Source organism: Crotalus tigris, unplaced genomic scaffold, assembly GCF_016545835.1.
Source record: "Crotalus tigris isolate CLP2741 ecotype Arizona unplaced genomic scaffold, ASM1654583v1 scf7180000017550.10884619, whole genome shotgun sequence".
Taxonomy (NCBI): Eukaryota; Metazoa; Chordata; class Lepidosauria; order Squamata; family Viperidae; genus Crotalus; species Crotalus tigris.
In genome coordinates, this window is record NW_024096468.1 from 9,542,083 (window position 1) to 9,561,899 (window position 19,817).

The window sequence follows — 19,817 nt, forward strand, 5'->3', positions numbered from 1 at the left end:
ATTTTGTTCCAATAGACTTCAGTCTATTACTGAGATAATCCTCATTTGTCCCTAGAGAGGCAAGAAAATAGAAATATGGGACACTTCTTATGAAAATTTAAGATGATTTTAGAATGCAGTTCTCAAGTATAAGTAGTGAAGGGAAAATAATTCTTTTAGAATTTTTTTATAGAAACATTTGAAAAATTGGTTTAGAGAAAACTCTCATGTTGAAGTACCTGTAGTTTTCTTGCCAATGTTATTTGCATTTGTAGAACAATGAAAGCTAAGATTAAGTAACATGTGAATGATAGATTATTCTTATTATTCTCCATATTTACACAGAGAAAATTACTCATTTGGTGAATATACTGGCTAGAGATACGACTATGAAAAATTCCTTTTCTCAATCCAAATATTTCTGTCACCAGTAATATCAGCAAGACGTTAAACAAAGTGTACCGACCAACATGATTTTGTTATTGTTGTTGTTGGTAGTTGCGAAGTCGTGTCCGACCCATTGCGACCCCATGGACGTTCCAGCCACCTCCTTCTCTGTCGTCCCCTTCTATTGCCCTCAATCTTTCCCAGCATTAGGCTCTTCTCCAGTGAGTCCTTCCTTCTCATTAGGTGGCCAAAGTATTTGAGTTTCAACTTCAGGATCTGGCCTTCTAAAGAGCAGTCAGGGTTGAACTCTTCTAGGACTGACCGGTTTGACCGCCTTGCAGTCCAAGGGACTCGCAGGAGTCTTCTCCAGATAGAGGTCACCAATTCAGTGATAAAGACCTCAAACATGTTTAGAAAAAACATTTCAGTACCTTCTGGTGAAGGAAAGTAATGTAGCAGAAATTCATCTGAATAATATTCTGTCTCAACCAACAAAGAATGAATCCAGTGTAATCATTACCAGTGTTTCTCAACCTTGACAATTTTAAGGCATGTGGACTTCAACTCCCAGAATTCCACAGCCAGCATTGCTGGCAGTGGAATTCTGGGAGTTGAATTCCACATGCCTTAAAATTATCAAGGTTGAGAAACACTGCATTAGACCTTCAAAATAATGCCATCTTTGTCTGTACAGAACTCAAATGCAGATAATAGGGAAAGGATATTATTAAGATGGCATGCAAATAAAAATAATAATGTTTTAATACAGGTAGTCCTTGACTTACAACAGTTCGTTTAGTGACCATTCAAAGTTACAACGGCATTGAAAAAAGCAACGTATGGCATTTTTCACACTTACTATAGTTGCAGCATCTCCCTGGTCACTGATCAAAGTTCAGATGCTTGGCAACTGGTTCACATTTATGATGCTTGCAGTGTTCTGGGGTCACGTGTTCCACCTTTTGCAACCTTCTGACAAGCAAAGTCAATGCGGAAGCCAGATTCACTTAACAATTGTGGCAAGAAAGGTTGTAAAATGGGGCAAAACTCACTTAACAAATGTCTCACTTAGCAACATAAATTTTGGGCTCCCTTGTGGTCGTAAGTTGAGGACTAGCCGTAGTCAAAATTTACATTCCCACAGAAGAGATACAGAGTTTAATAGGCTGCCCAGAAAACACAAACACTGCCTTTTGAGTCTGAAAGTGACACTGCTCCTCACCATAAATTAAGCTTTATTCAATTTCAGTGTATTTATTTACAAATAAATCGTTTGCAAATATGTGCAACAATAAACTGAGACTCATATCTGAAAAAAGAAACCAGGTCAGGTTCAAACCCAATGCTTTCTTTTGGTAATCTTAATGGAACAGATTTTAGCTAACTCCATGGGGGTATCAGTGAATGGATATATAATAATAAATACACCACCAGCTCAAGGGAACAGTTGAGTTATTAGCTTAGAGTGCCAGCTAGCATAAAAATAATATGAGAAATATATGATGGCTGTTATGATAAGTTTGTTTGAACATGGACACAAAGACTCCATGGATGGTATTGTTATTATACCTTGCCTTAACACCTTAGAAACATAGAATACTGATGGCAGAAAAAGACCTAGCGGTTCATTGATTCTGTCCTTTGAATTTGTTTTTTGTTTTCTTTTTAATGAATTTATTTTTAACTAGCTGTTCCCAGCCACGCGTTGCTGTGGCTCAGTCTGGTTAAATGGAAAAGAAAGAAAAGAGAAAGCGCACGTTTGTAATATGTTTAATTTCACAATGCTTGTGGGTAAACAATATTTTTTGTTGTTCCATTGTCTGTGCAGATATAGAGATTGTCTGAAATCGTAGCGTGTGTGGCTTTTACGTCCAACAGATGGTGCTGTTTTTCACAAAAAGCATGTTTTTACCTGTCACATGTGTGACATCTATATAATATAGGTATATAAAAACACGTGCATATTCGAATGCAACGTTGTTTCAAAATTTCAAAGCAATCGGTGAAGAACTTTCGGAGATTTAAGATTTTGAACAAACGAACATTTACATTTTTATTTATATAGAAAGATTATTTTATTTAATAATTTTTAATTTTCATCAGATGATGGACACATGTTTATCCCAAGCATGTTTGAACTCAGTTATTGATGACTGACTCACTACTTCCACTGAAAGTTTGTTCTAAGGTTCCACTTACTTTTTGCTTTCTAAGATCACTTTTGCATTTCCCTCCTGTCAGTCTGAGGTCCTGAATTTTTGCTTAATATTGACAATACTGCCTTCTAGAACCTGATTCACACCCTTAATATATTTAAAGGTTTTAATCATGTCATCCCTTTTCCTTCTGTCCTCCAGGTTGTACTATACATGATCAGTTCCTCTAATCTCTCTTGGTATGTTTTGTCCCTTAAACCCTGCACCATTTTTGTTGCCCGTCTTCTGGACTTGCTCGACCTTATCAATATCTTTTTTTAAGTGTGATCTCCAGAATTGGACATAATATTCTTAAATAAGGTAAAAACCTTAGAGGGTGTTAACCTATGGTATGGTGAAGGGTTTCCTGTGGGAACAGATAGGTCATGAATTAAATAGCTTGGCATGGAAAAGAGCCTAGAATATATACCTTTGTTGCAATGGTTCAAGGCCTTATATTTGTCTTTTCATAAGCCCAAGTCAAGGGCTCTTGGTTTGGCTTCTATGAAGCTTTTTTGAGGCCAAGCACAATCAAAAATTGAACTGAAGGTCCAGAATAAATTAGATCCTTGGACCATATATAGAAGATTTTTTAAATCTTTATTTTGCAATTTGTAGATGCTTAGGAATTTCATCTGCTACGTGTAAGACAGTTTTCCAAATCTTGAAGATAATGTCAGTCACCATTAATGTAATACAGATAGGCCTTGAGTTATGACCACAATTGAGCCCAAAGTTTATGTTGCTGAGTGAAACATTGTTAAATAAGTTTGCCACATTTTATGACTTTTCTTGCCACAGCTGTTAAGGGAATCATTTGCATTTGTTAAGTTAGTAATACAGTTGTTAACTGAATCTGGCTTTCCCGTTGACATTGCTCATCAAAAGGTGGCAAACGCTGATCACATGACCCTGCAACAGTCATAAATATGAACCAGTTGCTATGCATCTGAATTTTGATCATGTGGCCATTGGGATGCTGCAAGTGAAAAACGGTCATAAGTCATTTTTTTCAGTGCCATTATAGTTTGAACGGTTACTAAATGAGCTGTTGTAAGTCAAGGACAACCTGTACAATAATCTAGCACTAAAGCCATTCCTTCTTTCCTTTTCCTCTTCTTGTTAGGACTATTTTAGGGCACAAATATGCATCAGCCCTACATGCAATATCACACTGAAAATGATTATACACAATAAATTAATTCTGGCTCACATCTGATTCCAAACTACCCCAGAAATAAATGTTTGCAAATTTAATTTTTTGCTAACTCAAGAAAGTTGCTCAATTGCATCTACATGTGAATCACCATGTGAATCACTTCCCCAACACAGTGGGGAAGTAAAACTTACAAAGTATTAGCAATAACCAAATGTATCTCAGTCACATTTCATTGAGCTTCACTGCATCTGGCTACAAATTTGGGTGTGCATGACTTGGTTTAGCAATATAACAAATGGATGGAAACAATGTGCAGCTTGAGCTGAAGAATACAAAAGCTATTGTGTAGGGATTAAGTTGTTGGACTATAACCTGGGGGAAACCAGATTTAAATTCAACTACACAAAACTAGATTGCTACCCATTCATTATTCAGGATTCACTGAATATAGCTTTGCATTTATCTCTGAAATCCCTGAAGGGGTAGAGGGTAGAGCAAGTAGGTAGGTAGAGTAGGACATGGAGTCTAGAAATCCTGTTGGTTATTGTTTTTAAGGATATGTAATGTTGACTTATGCACACGTGCAACTTTTTATATAATAATAATAATAGTAGTAGTAAAGTTGGAAGGGACCTTGGAGGTCATCTAGTCCAACCCCCTGCTCGGGCAGGAAACCCTACACCATTTCGGACAAATGGCTGTCCAGTGTCTTCTTAAAAACTTCCAGTGTTGGAGCATTTACTGCTTCTGGAGGCAGGCTGTTCCACTGATTAATTGTTCTCACTGTCAGGAAGTTTCTCCTTAGTTCTAGGTTGCTTCTCTCCTTGATTAGTTTCCACCTGTTGCTTCTTGTCCTGCCTTCATGTGCTTTGGAAAATAGCTTAATTCCCTCTTCTTTATGGCAGCCCCTGAGATATTGGAATACTGCTATCATGTCCCCCCTTGTTGGGATTACATTTTTGGAGGATAAACACAAAAAATGGAGAATATTCCTCTTGCTGAATTTTATTGAAAAGACATAAACTGGACCAGGCAATCTGTACATTTGATATAATTGAATGGATGAACACCAGGTTTTCCCAATAGGGATATTTCTTTTTGGTGTAGTTGCAAAGGAGACCATGAATTCTAGTTCTACTGTCAGACCCTGTGCAGATGCATGCACACATCACAGGTGGAGTGAGAAGTCTTTATTAAACAATATAAGCCCAAGATTATATTCCCCAGCAATTACTAGAGCCTGTGCATCCCCCACTGAGTCTGAACAGTGGCCCCAGGGAGCTAACAGTAGTGTACAGTTCCCTGATCTGCCAAGTTCACAAGTTGAAGGATAAAGCCAATCAACCAGGCAAGTCCAAGGGAAGGCCAAAACAAGACCACCCAACAAGGTCAGACAAAAAAATCCATGAATCCAGACTCAGTCCACAAGGCAAGGCATGAAGTCAAGGTACAGTACAAGATCTGAAAGTGCAAATTCAAAGTAAGAATCCACAATGCAGGAAAACACAGCAAGGCAACCAGACATGTTCTAGCACTGTTTCTCCTTTTGACTGGTTTAAATAGCCAACACCAGTGCAGCCCATCACAAGGAGTGAGGCTACCGCCTTGCAAGTAGTCAGGCTGATCGGCGTTACTTCTGTCTCCTCTTGGCCTTTTGTGCTCTCAGATCTGGAGGGGGCAGCTCCTTCTCCCCATCCATGCGGGTCACTGGCAGCTGTGCTCATTCTCCACCTGAAGCCTCAGGGCTAACTTGTTACAGCTACATCTCTATCTGCCCACATTCAGCTAGCAGCCCATCAAGTTGTTCCACCTGTGACTGCTCTGTTGAGCTTGAGTCTGCTGCTTCCTAATCAAAGCCTCCGGTTTCCCCCGGAGGTGCAAGGGTCTGGCTTGGCCTCTTTCTCCAAACTAGCATCTGGGAAGGTGTCCAGAAGAGGTGCATCCAGAGAGACTATAACAGACCCAAGAAACCAAATCCACATGTGACAAGTTCAAGTTGACTATTTTATTGTGTTCTATCTATAGTACAAGAATCTCCCCAGACTGCTCACCTTCCCTTGGGAAGGAACTTAGAGGGGATCAGTCATAATAATAATAATAATAATAATAATAATAATAATAATAATAATAATAACAACAACAACAACAACAACAACAACAACAATAGTAGTAGTAATAGTAATAGTAGTAGTAGTAATAAAGTTGGAAGGGACCTTGGAAGTCATCAAGTCCAACCCCCTGCTCAGGCAGGTAACCCTATACCGTTTCGGACAAATGGCTGTTCAGTTTCTTCTTAAAAACTTCCAGTGTTGGAGCATTCACCGCTTCTGGAGGCAGGTTGTTCCACTGGTTAATTGTTCTAACTGTCAGGAAGTTTCTCCTTAGTTCTAGGTTGCTTCTCTCTTTGGTTAATTTCCACCCGTTGCTTCTTGTCCTGCCTTCAGGTGCTTTGGAAAATAGCTTGACTCCCTCTTCTTTGTGGCAGCCCCTGAGATATTGGAACACTGCTATCATGTGCCCCCTCATTCTTCTCTTCGTTAAACTAGACATACCCAATTTCAGCAACCGTTCCTTATCTGTTTTAGCCTCCAGTCCCCTAATCATCTTTGTTGCTTTCCTCCGTCTCTTGTGGCTGTGCAATGACTCAAGACTAATTTCCACTTGACCCATCCTCCTTGTCTGACTGGGGATTTCCTAACATCCATCTTCAACATGAAGCCAGCTACGTGATTCTGAGCAAGTCATTCCCTCTCAATCTTAGGATGGAAGCAATGGAAACCACTTCTAAAATCTTGTCAAGAAAGCTGCAGGAACTAGTCCAGGCAATCACCAGGAGTCAACAGTGACTCAAAGGCATATGACAGCCATAGTGGGAATTAATGGAAGATAGATATTTTTGGCAGATGTGATCTGTCACCTTTGGAGGGAAAGACTGGCCTATGGAATGGAAATCTTGAGTATTGGTCTCATGCAACTTCTCATTGTTTTGAAGGGCTTCAAGTGCCCACAAGAACCCTATCATTTTCCTACTTACATTTTGCTTTTATCTAATAGCCATATTGAATTGAATGGGAGAACTTCAGAATCTGAACTCTTGCTTGCATGTATATTACTACGACGGTATCAATGTTTATGTATGTTTATATACCTCTGCCTAGGAAATAATGAAGAAATGCATGCATGTTAACTTAAATGTTAAGTCCAGGGAACTTAATGAAGTTTACTATTAATTAAGTATGCATGGGATTGACGCAGAAGTTTGCGCCAGTCTGTCTTCACTCCACCTCTCAGTGTTAAGGTATGGAAATGAAAGCCACAGCCTGTATTACGGAACTGTTGTAAAGCCCACTGAAATTTGAATGAGTAATGAGTGAATGAATGAATGAATTTTAAATTTGAATGCGTTCTAAATTTGAATGAATTATCAATTATGGCAGCGTTTATACTAATGCTTGTATAATGCTTCCTAGACAGCTGTCTATAAAGAAGAACTTTCTCTTGAAGAAAAAAGAAGAAGTTCAGAATCAGATTAATGATCATGATGAACCATGGCAACCTTTTATTTAGCATCTTGCAAAATATGTGTCTGTGTTTTTTTTTTTTCTTTCTTTTAATGCAGATTTCTTGTAACCCACCAAAACCTCATCTGTGAGAAAATCCAGCTCTGGCATCCCAACCACCTTCTTTAGAAAAACCCAAGAATGTCTTCTCAAAAAGGCTGCACTACTTCCTCTTTGGTTCTCACTAACTTTTTAAAACCAGCTGATGGGACATCTTTGCTTCTGCTTCTCCTGCTAAGAGCACAGAAGAAAGGCTGCTAGTAATCAAATTCACCCCACTTAAGCAGAGTTGCCAAAATTCCCTTTGGTCATGTTCCTGTTCTTTGCCTGGAGTCCCTGGATAACTCACTGGACTAATTAAGATCAATGTAGAAAATGCTGTTGAATGAACAAGCTCTGAAAAAGTTTATATTGGGGCAGGAGGATTTTATCTTCGGATATAGATCTAGTTAGATTAACTTTCTGCCACAAGATTTTATTTACTTTTATAATTGTGCCTCTGGCAGCTTTCTTCAGTAGTCTTGTGATCTTTTCTTCTGAAAGCCTTTATTTATAATTGGACTAGAGGGTTGGTATGGATTTCTTTGCACATTTAAAGGATTGTATCTTCCTACATGCCTACTTGGAAATATTTTCTGGGTTTATCTAGTTTTGTCTGAGGGGACAGGAGTGAAAATAAATTCACCATCAAACTGGAACAAAGGACTGATGGCTGGTTTGGATTTGGTGCTAAGTTCGGTATTTGTCACCATTTAAAGTTATGGCAATATTTTTCTAGGAGATAAAGGGCATGCTTATTACATTTAGAAATAATACAAACTTGGATGGATAGCAAATACATCTGTATAGAATTTCAGATTTGATACCCAAAGATTGCTCTTGAATCTGCAACTCATTAAAGCAGCTCTGTCTTTTCCTGTGATCATGCAGCTGCTTTCCACAAACATTTCATAGTCCTGGGAAAGTACTGTCATTTTTTAGGAATTGAATAGCTAATACCTTAGAAGGCCCCAACATTTGAAATGTTTTTGTATATTAGAAGTAGGCTGCAAAGACCAACTAATTTCAGGTTTTCATCATCACAAGTACTGGGCAGTTTTCAGATCTTGGGAAGAACAGCAGCATCCTCTGTAGATCATATATTACCTAAAGTTGTGGGATCCAATGTTGTGGATACCATGCTTTATGCTATAGGAAGGTATCAGATTAAACTGAAAAAAATGTAAAAAATATCAAAGACGATCATGAGACTGCAAAGGAAGTTCTACAAGAAGCAAATTGAGGGACCTGGATGTTGTTTAGCCTTGATAACAGAAGATTTAAGGCAGATATGATAGCACTTCAAGTATCTACAGGGACATCACAGAGAAAGGCCATGAGTTCTTTTCTGTTGTCCCATAATGCAGAGAGAATCATGCTCCTAAACCACAAGAAGATAAATTCTGTCTAAATGTTTGGGACAAACCCATACAACCCAGCGGTATAACAGTTTGACAGTGAAACCAATTACTGAGAGAAGTGATGGATGTGTGCACACATCCCTTTAGAGTTCTAGCAATGTTTTCCAGGCATGCTTTAATTGCTATTTCTATCCAAGAGGTTGGATTTGAGATGGTCCTAAACAGTCCTTCCATCTCAGTGGTGGACCTCAAAGGCATCCAAAGTATTTCCAAATGTTGAAACATTCCTGCCTCAATTAGAAGGAATGAAAGTGATTTATTTTACTTAAAACTCATCTCTTTATTCTAATTATTGTATAGCTGACCACTGACCAGGATTTCAATAAAAGCTGATATATCTTTACTCTACTCATAAGCTACACAACAGCGTGTAAGAAATGTGCCTTGAATTGCAAGACAGAAATATGATCTTTGTTTAGTTTTGAATGCTTCATATGAAGAGAACCACCCTATTTCTTGCTTTCAAACAAAATACAAATTTGGCTTTCTACTTTTTCTAATATCACCATCACTAGCTTATTCTTTCCGAGCAAATTTTCCCAATCTGGTGATCTGCATATTCCCAAAGCATATGAGGTTTATCACATGGGGAGAATGTTAGTCTGTTTTTAATATATGAGACATTTTTATATCACTGAATTTAGATCCATTCAGGCCTATTCAGATAGATACACACAGAAATATTTTTCATTGCAAGTCATGATAAAATTGTGAGGTTGATGTATGCATTATTACATATTATTTCATTAATATAAAAAGATAAGAGGTCCTCTCAGTTTTTTCCAAACCACAGAATAGTTAGCATTTCTTAATTTGATGTAATCATACTGGAAAGTATGCTTCTTGTGGTTAAAAATACATGCTCAGAGAATATGGTATTTTAAGCGACCACAGAACAAAGCATTTGATAAAGCTCTTCCTATAACTTTGCCCTTTAAAAATCTCTCAGAGAACTTAATCCTTAAGTAGTTCATTTTGCCATTGGATTGTCTGGTTCAAGGTAAATCTCAAATAAATTCAAAACTGTTGTAATGGTTCTCTTCTGGGTTTAATTCTGTAGATTGTCTTTGCAGCCAAAATTCCAAAACATGTTATATTACATGTTATATTATTAAATACAGGTTAATAAATCTCAATATACTTACATTCTAGATATAAAACAACCCATATATTTTGGTTGTAAAACATTCACTTTTGAGTTTAGCCATGGTTTATTAATTCAGGACTGATTCATAAATTAGGTGGGGTTCACAGTCTGTATTAGGCTAATACAGCCTTCCATCCTTCCAGGGTAGGTAAAATGAGGACCCAGATTGTTGGGGGCAATGTAAATATATATATACATTGCTTACTGGTATACACCGCTTAGAGAGTGCTTGCACTTAAAACGGTATATAAGTCTCATAAATAAATAAATAAATAAATATGCTTTGGTAACTTTTGTATAAGGTAAGGTTCATCAACAAACTGGGCTGAAACATGGGTTATTTTGTTTAAATTTATAAATTATATTTATGCCACCCATCTTGCTACAAGCAACTCTAAGCGTCCTTTATGACAAAAACAACATTAGAAAACATTATAACAATAAATACCAATGTTAAAATTAATAAAGATTGGTTGGCTTATTTGTGACTGGACATGCTGTTCAAATGAAACCATTATTAGGATCCACTCGGTTATTATAAATGCAGCCAGTTGAGTTAATTTAATTAATTCTGCTGTTTGATTCTGAACGGCTCAAGGTTGACGGACCCTTCCATCCTTCCAAGGTTGGTAAAATGAGGACACAGACTGCTGGGGGCCATAGGCTGACTCTGTAAACCATTTAGAGAGGGCTGTAAAATACTATGAAGCGGTATATAAACCTAAGTGCTATTGCTATTAATTTTGTAAACCATCCTTCCCTGGGATTCTGAACAGATGCCCACAACTTCAGCAGTTAAAGGGTGTTCAGAGAGTATCCCATACCTGGGAAAAACCTAACTTCTGCTGCTCAAATTTCTTATTTCAGAGTATAATACAAAGGCTAATTTGTGAGCCTAAGGAAGGCCATTCTCCTAATCTGTGCAAAAAGGGATTTGCTTTTTGCTTTCTTTCTGACTATAAAGTAGAGCCAGAAAGATATCAAAGTGTCTTTGATATCTAAAAGATATCAAAGTATTTTTTTTTCTTTTTGATAAACTGATGTGACTATTTTTTTTTCTTTTTTCTTTTGCAGGTATTGGACACTAGACAGAGATGTCTGGAATGTAGCTTGACATAACCACTGCTTTATCTGAGTTCTGTAAGGTATTGTACTAAGAAGACATCAGCCCTCCAGCATCAATATCTATGAGCAATAATCACCATTTCCTCTCCCTGCAGGCTCTGGTTTTTCTCACTTCTTATCAGCTCAGTTTATTGGTCAACTAAAGCATCTTCACCATTTTCTCTTTATTCCTTTATTGTACTTTATGACTGTGCAATTTACAGCATTAGATTTCAACATCAAAGAGCAGCTAATTAAAGCAATCCAAAGTTTGACCAAAAAAACAAAACAAAACCCAAAACAAAAACAAAAACCGCAATGGGACAACAGAAAAGTGCTTGAGTTGGCAATGAAGATATAAGCTAGATTCCAGGCAAGGGGTTTTTTTTTTTTTGGATATATATTTGTAGCTGCCATCTAAAGGTAAAAATTTCCTTGTCAGTTGTGTCGTTCTCTAGAGCAGGAGTCTTCAACCTTGGCAAATGGCAAAGTTGCAAAAAACTGACAACTTGGCAAAGCTGGCTGAGGAATTCTGGGAGTTGAAGTCCACAAGTCTTAAAGTTGCCAAGAGTACTGCTCTAGAATACGGCACTCATCTCCGTTTCTTGGACAAAGGAGCCAGTGTTGTCTGAAGATAACTTCCGTGGTTATGTGGCCAGTATGGCTGTATGCCAAAGGTGCATGGAATGCTGTTACCTTCCCACCAAAGTGGTACCTATTCATCTACTTGCATTTGCATGCTTTCGAATTGCTAGGTGGACAGGAGCGAGGGGAAGTAATGGGAGCTTACCCTCTTGTGCAGAGCTCGGGTTTCGAATCCAGGCTGTCAGTTCTCCAGCTGACAAGCTCAGCATCTTAAACTGCTGAGCCATTATGCCCCTGGCCATCTACCTCTCTTTAAATTAGAGGTAGTTCTGGACTGACAACTGTTTGCTTAGCTACCCTGGCCCCCTTATAGCCACTTAGGACTCAGTTTCAAAGTTATGATGCTGGCATTCCCCATGGTCATGTGACCATATTTTTGGGTGCTTGGCAACTGGACCACATTTAGAGCTGTTTGCAGTGCCCTGGGGTCATGCGACCACAATTTACATTTTTGTTGGAATTTCTGGCAAAAATCACCTGTAGCAAATAATGGGCTCGCTTAATGATGGTGTGCTTAATCTCTGCAAAAAACAGAAAAAGGTTATAAAGTCAGGTCTAGTCATGTGGTGACCCACTTTACAATCAGCATGGACAAGGGGGGACATGATAGCAGTATTCCAATATCTCAGGGGCTGCCATAAAGAAGAGGGAATTAAGCTATTTTCCAAAGCACCTGAAGGCAAGACAAGAAGCAACGGGTGGAAACTAATCAAGGAGAGAAGCAACCTAGAACTAAGGAGAAACTTCCTGACAGTGAGAACAATTAATCAGTGGAACAGCTTGCCTCCAGAAGCAGTAAATGCTCCAACACTGGAAGTTTTTAAGAAGAGACTGGACAGCCATTTGTCCGAAACGGTGTAGGGTTTCCTGCCTGAGCAGGGGGTTGGACTAGATGACCTCCAAGGTCCCTTCCAACTTTACTACTATTACTATAATTTTGAGGGTCAAATATATGGTCATAACTCAAGGACTACCTGTACCTCATTTAAACATTTTTCTTAAATATTTTTTCAAGCAATAAAAAATATAATTAAAAAAATCTCTCATCAAGTTATAAAAGACCAAGGAAGTCCCAAAGTAACTCAAAACATCTAATCCTTGTACTATCCACAGGTAAAGAACTCCAGCAAATGATTCAATACAAAATGAACTAGGAACGATATAGGCTGCCCTACCCACTTACTTTCCACTTTCACCTCTCCTTAACTGCTGAGTGTGTAAAAGGGAACCAGACAATGTAACCTATGTCTGCATTTTTCCTTTGTGGATATACAGGCTTCATTAGAGTTGTCTTCCATGAAATTTGATCCGGATTGAAGATTCAAAAGTGGGCATGTGGAAACAAAGGATGCATGCATGGATATAAGATACTCCTGGCCTGCATTCAACAAACTTTTATAAACCGTTTTTTTTTTCTCTAGGATATTTTGGGCGAGGTGTGATGTGGAAATATACTGTATATTGTTCTTCAGATTGTTAATATTCTTATATGCTACTTTTCTTAACTTTGAGAAACCATCCAGTCATTTTTGGAATTGGGCAGCCTAGAAATTGGATAAGCAACACTGCATACTACACCTATGATTAACCAAATCATGGTTTATACAAGCCAATCTTCTGGGTCTGCATGACACAGGAATCCATGAGCTGGCACACTAAATTTATCAGTCTCTACAACCATTTTACACAAAAGCAATTTGAGATGGGAGACAGCATTGTATTCTTCCCCTTAATATTTGGGGATGAGTATCAATAATCTTGGCCTATTTTCTTTTTGCTTTGTAGTTACATATATACTTATTAAGAAACGACAGAGGGTAAATTATCTGGATGGTTTGCAAGCCTCCAATATTTATGTTGGCCAATTATTAAAGCACAAATGACTTTCTAGTGTAAAGGAGAAATGGTTAAAGGGGAAAAAAATAAGAGTGGATTCAAATAATTGAGAAGGGGCCTTTAAAGGCATTTGAACTCAACGCTTTGCTCTGTTCAGGTATTCAAACTGAAGTATCCTCAAGTCTTTGCTTCAACCTATCCAATGAAAAAGAAAATGTGGTATCTATCTAGCAAATTGGTTCCACTAACAAACCTGTTAAAAGTTAAATCAGAATGTGCCTTAATATATGGGAGGAAAACATTCCGGAGTGAGAATATTTTATTTTTGTTGTGTTGTCTTGGCTCCACTGTACAACAGGCCTGCTTAAAAGGGGAAGAGCGATTCTGCAGCCTTCCCATCCTTGTGACTAAAAAGTTACTCTGTCATCCCAGATTTTACCAGGCAGCAATGCCATGAGCCTGCTCTAGAGGGCATTCATAGAAACCTGGCCCTCCAGAAAACTAGGAGTACTTTTGCTTCTCTTTCTCCAGTCTCCAAAAAGTTTCACGTCTCAGGTTAGCAGCTCCCACTCTTCCACTCTATTTTGTATGCCCCCCCCCTTTAAGCTGGTCTGCTTAAAAGTTGCGGTGCCCTCCTCAATTGCTCTTTTGCAATAGAACAACTCGGTGCAAGAAAAAGGGAGCCAAGGAAGGTGAAGCGGGGACCCGAAAGTTGCTACTCTATAGAGCAGCAACCGGGGGGGGGGGGAGAGGGTCCGGTTCTAAAACTAACCCACAAGGCACGCAAGACTCTTCTTCGAAGGAACTCGGTTGGATTTATTTCCCTTCCTTACATCTCCTCCTTCCTCGTTTCGTGGCGTTCGTACTAGATGCCGGTCTGTCCCTTTCCCCTCGCGGATTACGAAGAGGCTGGGAGGCTGAGCCCACGAACTCACTTGCGGGATCTAGGATCCCATTCCTTCTAAGCGGGCTACTCATCGGACGGAGAAAAAACTCCGCAACCCGAGCTTAACAACCCTGAAGCCGTTCCCGGAGCACGGGAAGAGTTTTGTCTTCTAGCGGACCGCCTGACATCGCGGGCGCCTTGCAACGCCCTTTCTGTGCCGGCATCTCCGTCGGTTGCCCTTAAGGCAAAGCGGAAGCCTTTTCACACGGAGCCTTCCACCGCCCCGGACAAAGGATCCGCCAGTTATCCCGTAGCGACACGGAGGCTGCCAAAACCGGGAGCTGCCAGCGCTCCTTTGTGTGTATATGTGTGTGTGTGTTTGGGGGGGGGCACTCTCGGATCCCTCGTTCAGACATGCTTCTTAACTCGAATGATCCGCCCACCGCTCAGCGCCAGAGGGGGGCGCGTGCGGGACTAGCTTTACACGGGGACAGCCCCCTCCCCCGCGGCCTCCCCGCTGGAAGGGGAGGGGAGGAAGGGAAATCTGCCCGTCCCTACCTAAAGGGCTGAAGGGGGACAACCCTTCCGCCTCGCTCGCTCGCTGAAGACACTGCAAAGCTGTCTTCCCCGCCTGGCGGGTTATGAATGGGTGCAGCGGAAGCACCGCCCCCTCCGGACGTGACGCCCAGCCAATCGGCCGGCGGGCTGCGTGGATGGATGAGGTCACCGCTGTGGTGTCGGGGAATGGAATGTTGCAAGTGTAACATTCAGAACCGGGTAACATTCGGAGATCGAACGCGGCGATCGGGCAACGTCGCAAGAGGAGAAGGAGGCGTCCTCCCCCTCCCCACCTTCACTTCGGCTGTTTCCCGGGCTTGCGTGGATCGCCGCTCACTGAAATGAATGGCTGAGAGGGGCGGGGGCTAAAAGGAGGAGGAGGCGGCGGCGGCAGGAGCGGGCAGCCGCGGCGGCGAAGAAGGAAGGAGGAGGAGGATCTTTTCGTCGCTTCCATCCCTGGGGCCATCCAGGCAGCGAGATCGCAGGAAAGCGTGCGGAAGCCCCGCTCGTCATCATGCCTTGCAGCCGGTGCTAAACACACCGAAAAGAGAGAGAGAAAGAGAAATGCAGGGATTCGTAAGGTTACGGTGCTCGGGCCGGAAGATGTAATCCCGGCGGTGCTATCTCTAGCGAGCCCAGGCAAGCTGCATACAGATTATCGCTGCCGCTCGTGCCGACTTGTTCGGAAAAGCCGGGCGCCGGGCTAGCGGACTTGGCTGGCTTGGCTGGCTGGCTTCCTCCTTCCTCGCTGTTGTTGTTGTTTGTTTTGTTCTCTTCCAGGGATGTTTTGCCCGAGTTGAAGTTGCTCTTCCTGCTCTTAAACACTCCGAGCCCCTTGTGCGTGCGGTTGTGTGTGTGTGAGTGTGTACGGGTGTGCATGCGAGAGAGAAGAGGGCGGGACGGATTTCTCGGTCTGGCACCCGCAGATTGGAGAGCCGGAGCCCGGGACTCGGCGGCTTCTTTTTAGGTTCAGAGCCGCCGCTGTCTTTGTCTTCTCTTCCTCCTCTTTGCATTGCGAGCCAATTTCCCAGCCTCTTTTGGAAAGCCACGCTGGGCGGGCTCAGCTCTCTTTTTGCCCCGGTTTTCTCGCGCTTGCCTTCTTTTCTCCCTTCTTGTTCCTGCCTTTCCGAACCCTTTTCCTCCCGGCCTCGCTCCTCTTGCCCTCGCTCCCTCCGTCCCTCTTCATTCTCCCCCAGCCCCCCTTTCCTCCTAAGGGCGAGCCAAAGATGAAAGACAAGAGGGGAGAAAGTTAACGAAATCGCCCACATGCGCTGCATCAGTCCGAGCCTTTGGGAAAGGAATCGAGAGAAGGTGGGAGAAGAGAGTTTAAAGTCTTGGCAGGCGGGAAAATGGCGGACTCAAGCTGAAAGTGTCAGTTGGCAAAGTTGGGCGAGCTTTGTGTTTATTGACGATCCTCTTGACCCAGATAGGACACATGCAGGCCAAAAAACGCTACTTCACCCTGCTCTCGGCTGGCACTTTCGTCGTCCTGCTCTTCTACTTCGGCGGCTTGCAGTTCAGAGCATCCAGAAGCCAAAGCAGGCGAGAGGCGCGCAGCAGTAGCAGCAGCAGCAGCAAGAATGGCTTGCAGCGCCACGAACGCTACTGGCCCCGATTCCCAGACGCCCTGCGCCCTTTCCTGCCTTGGGATCAGCTGGAGAGCCAGGATTACAACCGGCACGCTTCCCCACGCCAGAAGCGCGACGCCAACACCGGCGTCTACAAGGGCAAGAAGTGCCGCATGGAGTCCTGCTTCGACTTCGCCCTTTGCAAAAAAAACGGCTTCAAGGTCTACGTCTACCCCCAACAGAAAGGGGAGAAGATCGCCGAGAGTTACCAAAACATCCTGGCGGCCATCGAAGGTTCCCGCTTTTATACTTCGGACCCCAGCCAAGCTTGCCTCTTCGTCCTCAGCTTGGACACCTTAGACCGAGACCAGCTTTCTCCCCAGTACGTGCACAACCTGCGCTCCAAAGTGCAAAGCCTCCATTTGTGGAACAATGGGAGGAATCACTTAGTTTTTAACTTATATTCCGGCACCTGGCCTGACTACACTGAGGACGTGGGTTTCGACATTGGCCAGGCCATGTTGGCCAAAGCCAGCATCAGTACGGAAAACTTCCGGCCAAAGTTTGACGTCTCCATCCCTCTTTTTTCTAAGGATCACCCAAGGACAGGAGGAGAGAGAGGCTTCTTGAGGTTTAACACCATCCCCCCTCTGAGGAAGTATATGTTGGTATTCAAGGGGAAAAGGTACCTAACTGGGATAGGATCAGACACCAGGAATGCCTTATATCATGTCCATAATGGGGAAGATGTTGTCCTGTTGACTACCTGCAAGCATGGCAAAGATTGGCAGAAGCACAAGGATTCTCGGTGTGATAGGGACAACGCCGAGTATGAAAAGTAAGTGAAGGCACTTGGCCTCTCTCATTGCTTTCCTTCTCTTTCGCACACTTGGCTAGGGTAGCAGTGACAGATTAATGCCTTGCAAATGTTCCAGGCAATTCTCCATCTCGCTCCCCTCCTTGTTTCATTTCTGTCTTTTTTAAAAAAATATGCTCCAGCTAAATCACAGCTCCTTCATAGATAGTCCTGTTAGGTATGCAATTAATTATTTATTTGACCTTCCTGATTCTTGGTACAATTGTTCAATTGTAAGCTGAAAAAACAGGTGCAACATTGTAAGTTTGTGGCTTTGGCGGGTAGGTAAGTGGACATACTATTTCAGTTCATTTGCTACAGTACAGAACTAGGGTGGCTTCCATCAATTGGGGATTTCACCTGTGATACCTGGTTTTTTTTTTTAAAAGGGGCGGCCAAGGACACAGTCATTGTTGAGCAAAAGGTGTGCAGGATTGCATTGTGAGTTTTCTTAAATGTTCAGGAATTCATATTCATGCCTCAGACCAAGTGCACGCCCCATTAATTTCTTTTAAATAAAATGGCTCTGAATCACAGTGTAATCTGCTGCATCTTTTCTTGCTTTAACTGGAGTTGCTCATTTGGACTCTGTGTGTCTCATTGGCTATTTGGATTGAAAAGCAGAGGCTCTTTTATACTTTCTCACTCATGAAACTCTTCCTGTCTATCTCAAAATTTAATGTTTTCTTTTGTTTTTTTTTTACCCTGATGAATATGGCCTGAAAGACAATTTAGGGGATCTGCTAAAATGTGTGGTCATATATTTTGCAGAGGCAATTATCTTGTCTCAGGTGTTCAGCACTTTGGGGAAGTGGATCTGTTGATCTGTCCAAAAGATCACTGTTTTCACTGGTCTCATTTATTTTTCTTTCCTACAAAAGCTGTAACCTCAGTCAACATGAGGTGTGGAATTGCTCCAACCTCAAGCCCTTTACATATGTTTTTCCATGTTGATGGCTATTTCCAGTGATATAAACATTTCCTGTATTTTTTTCCATTCTGTGTCTCTCTTATTTCCCTTTGAAATTAATTCTGCGGAGTTACTTTGGGTAGCTGATAGATATTATATGTTCTGTAGAATCCTCTATTGCCAAAGTATGTTAACCAGCTTTCTGACCTGCCCAGAGCTTGATCTTCAGATCTACACACTAGGCTGCTCTATAGTTTGAAAACTAGCTAGGGTTACATCAAGAGGTGCTGCAAGAACATGTCCGTGTGAACTCTCTTGACATCCCAGACTTGATTTTCTTACCATTAACCTTGTGAACTCTCAAGCTTCCTCCTACTGTTATATATTCAAGATGGACAGTATTTAATATTTATTTTTTATTTATATGTAGGGGTGTGGGTCTATACATATGTTGTATATAGTATGTTTAGGTGTGTGCCGTGTATGTGTTTCACTTTGAGAGCGGGCAACTAAATTTCATTTTTGATGTATGCCGTCATGCCCACAGTAAAAAAAATGACAGTAAAGGTTATCTTATCTTATGAACAGGATTGTGCACTTGTTTGCTATTTAAAAATAGCTCGTATGAGTTTTTTTAAATCTGAAGATGCTGACACAACAGTTTTGCAAGGAGGGCCACGGAAGGACTTTAGTGATAATGAATCTGTTTGAAACTAATTAGCTAGGTTTAAATGCTGATCACAGCTGTGTTTGCAGAGTTAAGATCCCTGTGTTCAAGAAACACACTGTACACAATGAGCAAATAGGGAAGTTCAGTTATATAAGCACATATTGTTCTAAAGCAGTATACTGTACATCAAGACTTGCTTAGAGATTCATTAGATCAGGACTATATTTCATATCAGAAGTACCAAAATGTCTAAAAGTGAGATTGCAGTCCTTGCAAATGAGCTGACACTTTAAAATATTTGTTAGATTTATATCCCAACTTTTCTTTGGGACTTCTGGGTAATGTATGATTGAGAGACAATAACTTGATCAAAGCCTTCCAGCAGGTTTCCAAAATTTAGAGAGAATTTAAACCTGAGTCTCCCTGTTTCTAATCAAACAATTTAGTCAGTATATCACAGTGGAGAGATGTTCTTGGTCAACTTTGCTTGCTGTCAAGAAAAAGCTGAGGAGAGTTAGATTTGGTTAACGCTTAGATGGGATAGCTCCAGAGAAATCCATTTAGAAGGGAAATTTGACAAATCCTGAAAGAAGACACTGGTAGACTGTTTGTCCATGTGTGCCTTCAGATCAGTTTTGACTTCTGGTGACTCCCTGGACAAGTCCACAATGTTTTTGTAAGAAAACATTGATGGATTCAGGAAGTCACCAGCAGTTGGGTTGATCTACCTTCTTTTCTTTACTAGAAATACCTGAGAAATGGATTATCAGCTAAGATCTTTCAGGATGAAATATGCATGCTTCATAGAGCTTTATCTTTTCAGCCAAGGGAGTATTGAAAATCTGAGCATCCATTGTGGCTGCTTTCACAAAATGGTTGCCTGCGGGGAGACCATCC

General features: G+C 41.3%; 1 protein-coding gene across 1 annotated transcript in view; it reads left to right on the plus strand.

Moving 5' to 3' along the window:
* The first annotated feature begins 15,057 nt into the window (after positions 1–15,057).
* EXT1 (exostosin glycosyltransferase 1) overlaps positions 15,058–19,817 on the plus strand; it is a 309,356-nt gene continuing 304,596 nt past the window's right edge. Inside the window, exon 1 of the mRNA XM_039342162.1 lies at positions 15,058–17,322. Coding sequence (XP_039198096.1) covers positions 16,352–17,322 — 971 coding nt within the window. The 5' untranslated portion in view covers positions 15,058–16,351. The remainder of the gene's footprint in view (positions 17,323–19,817) is intronic.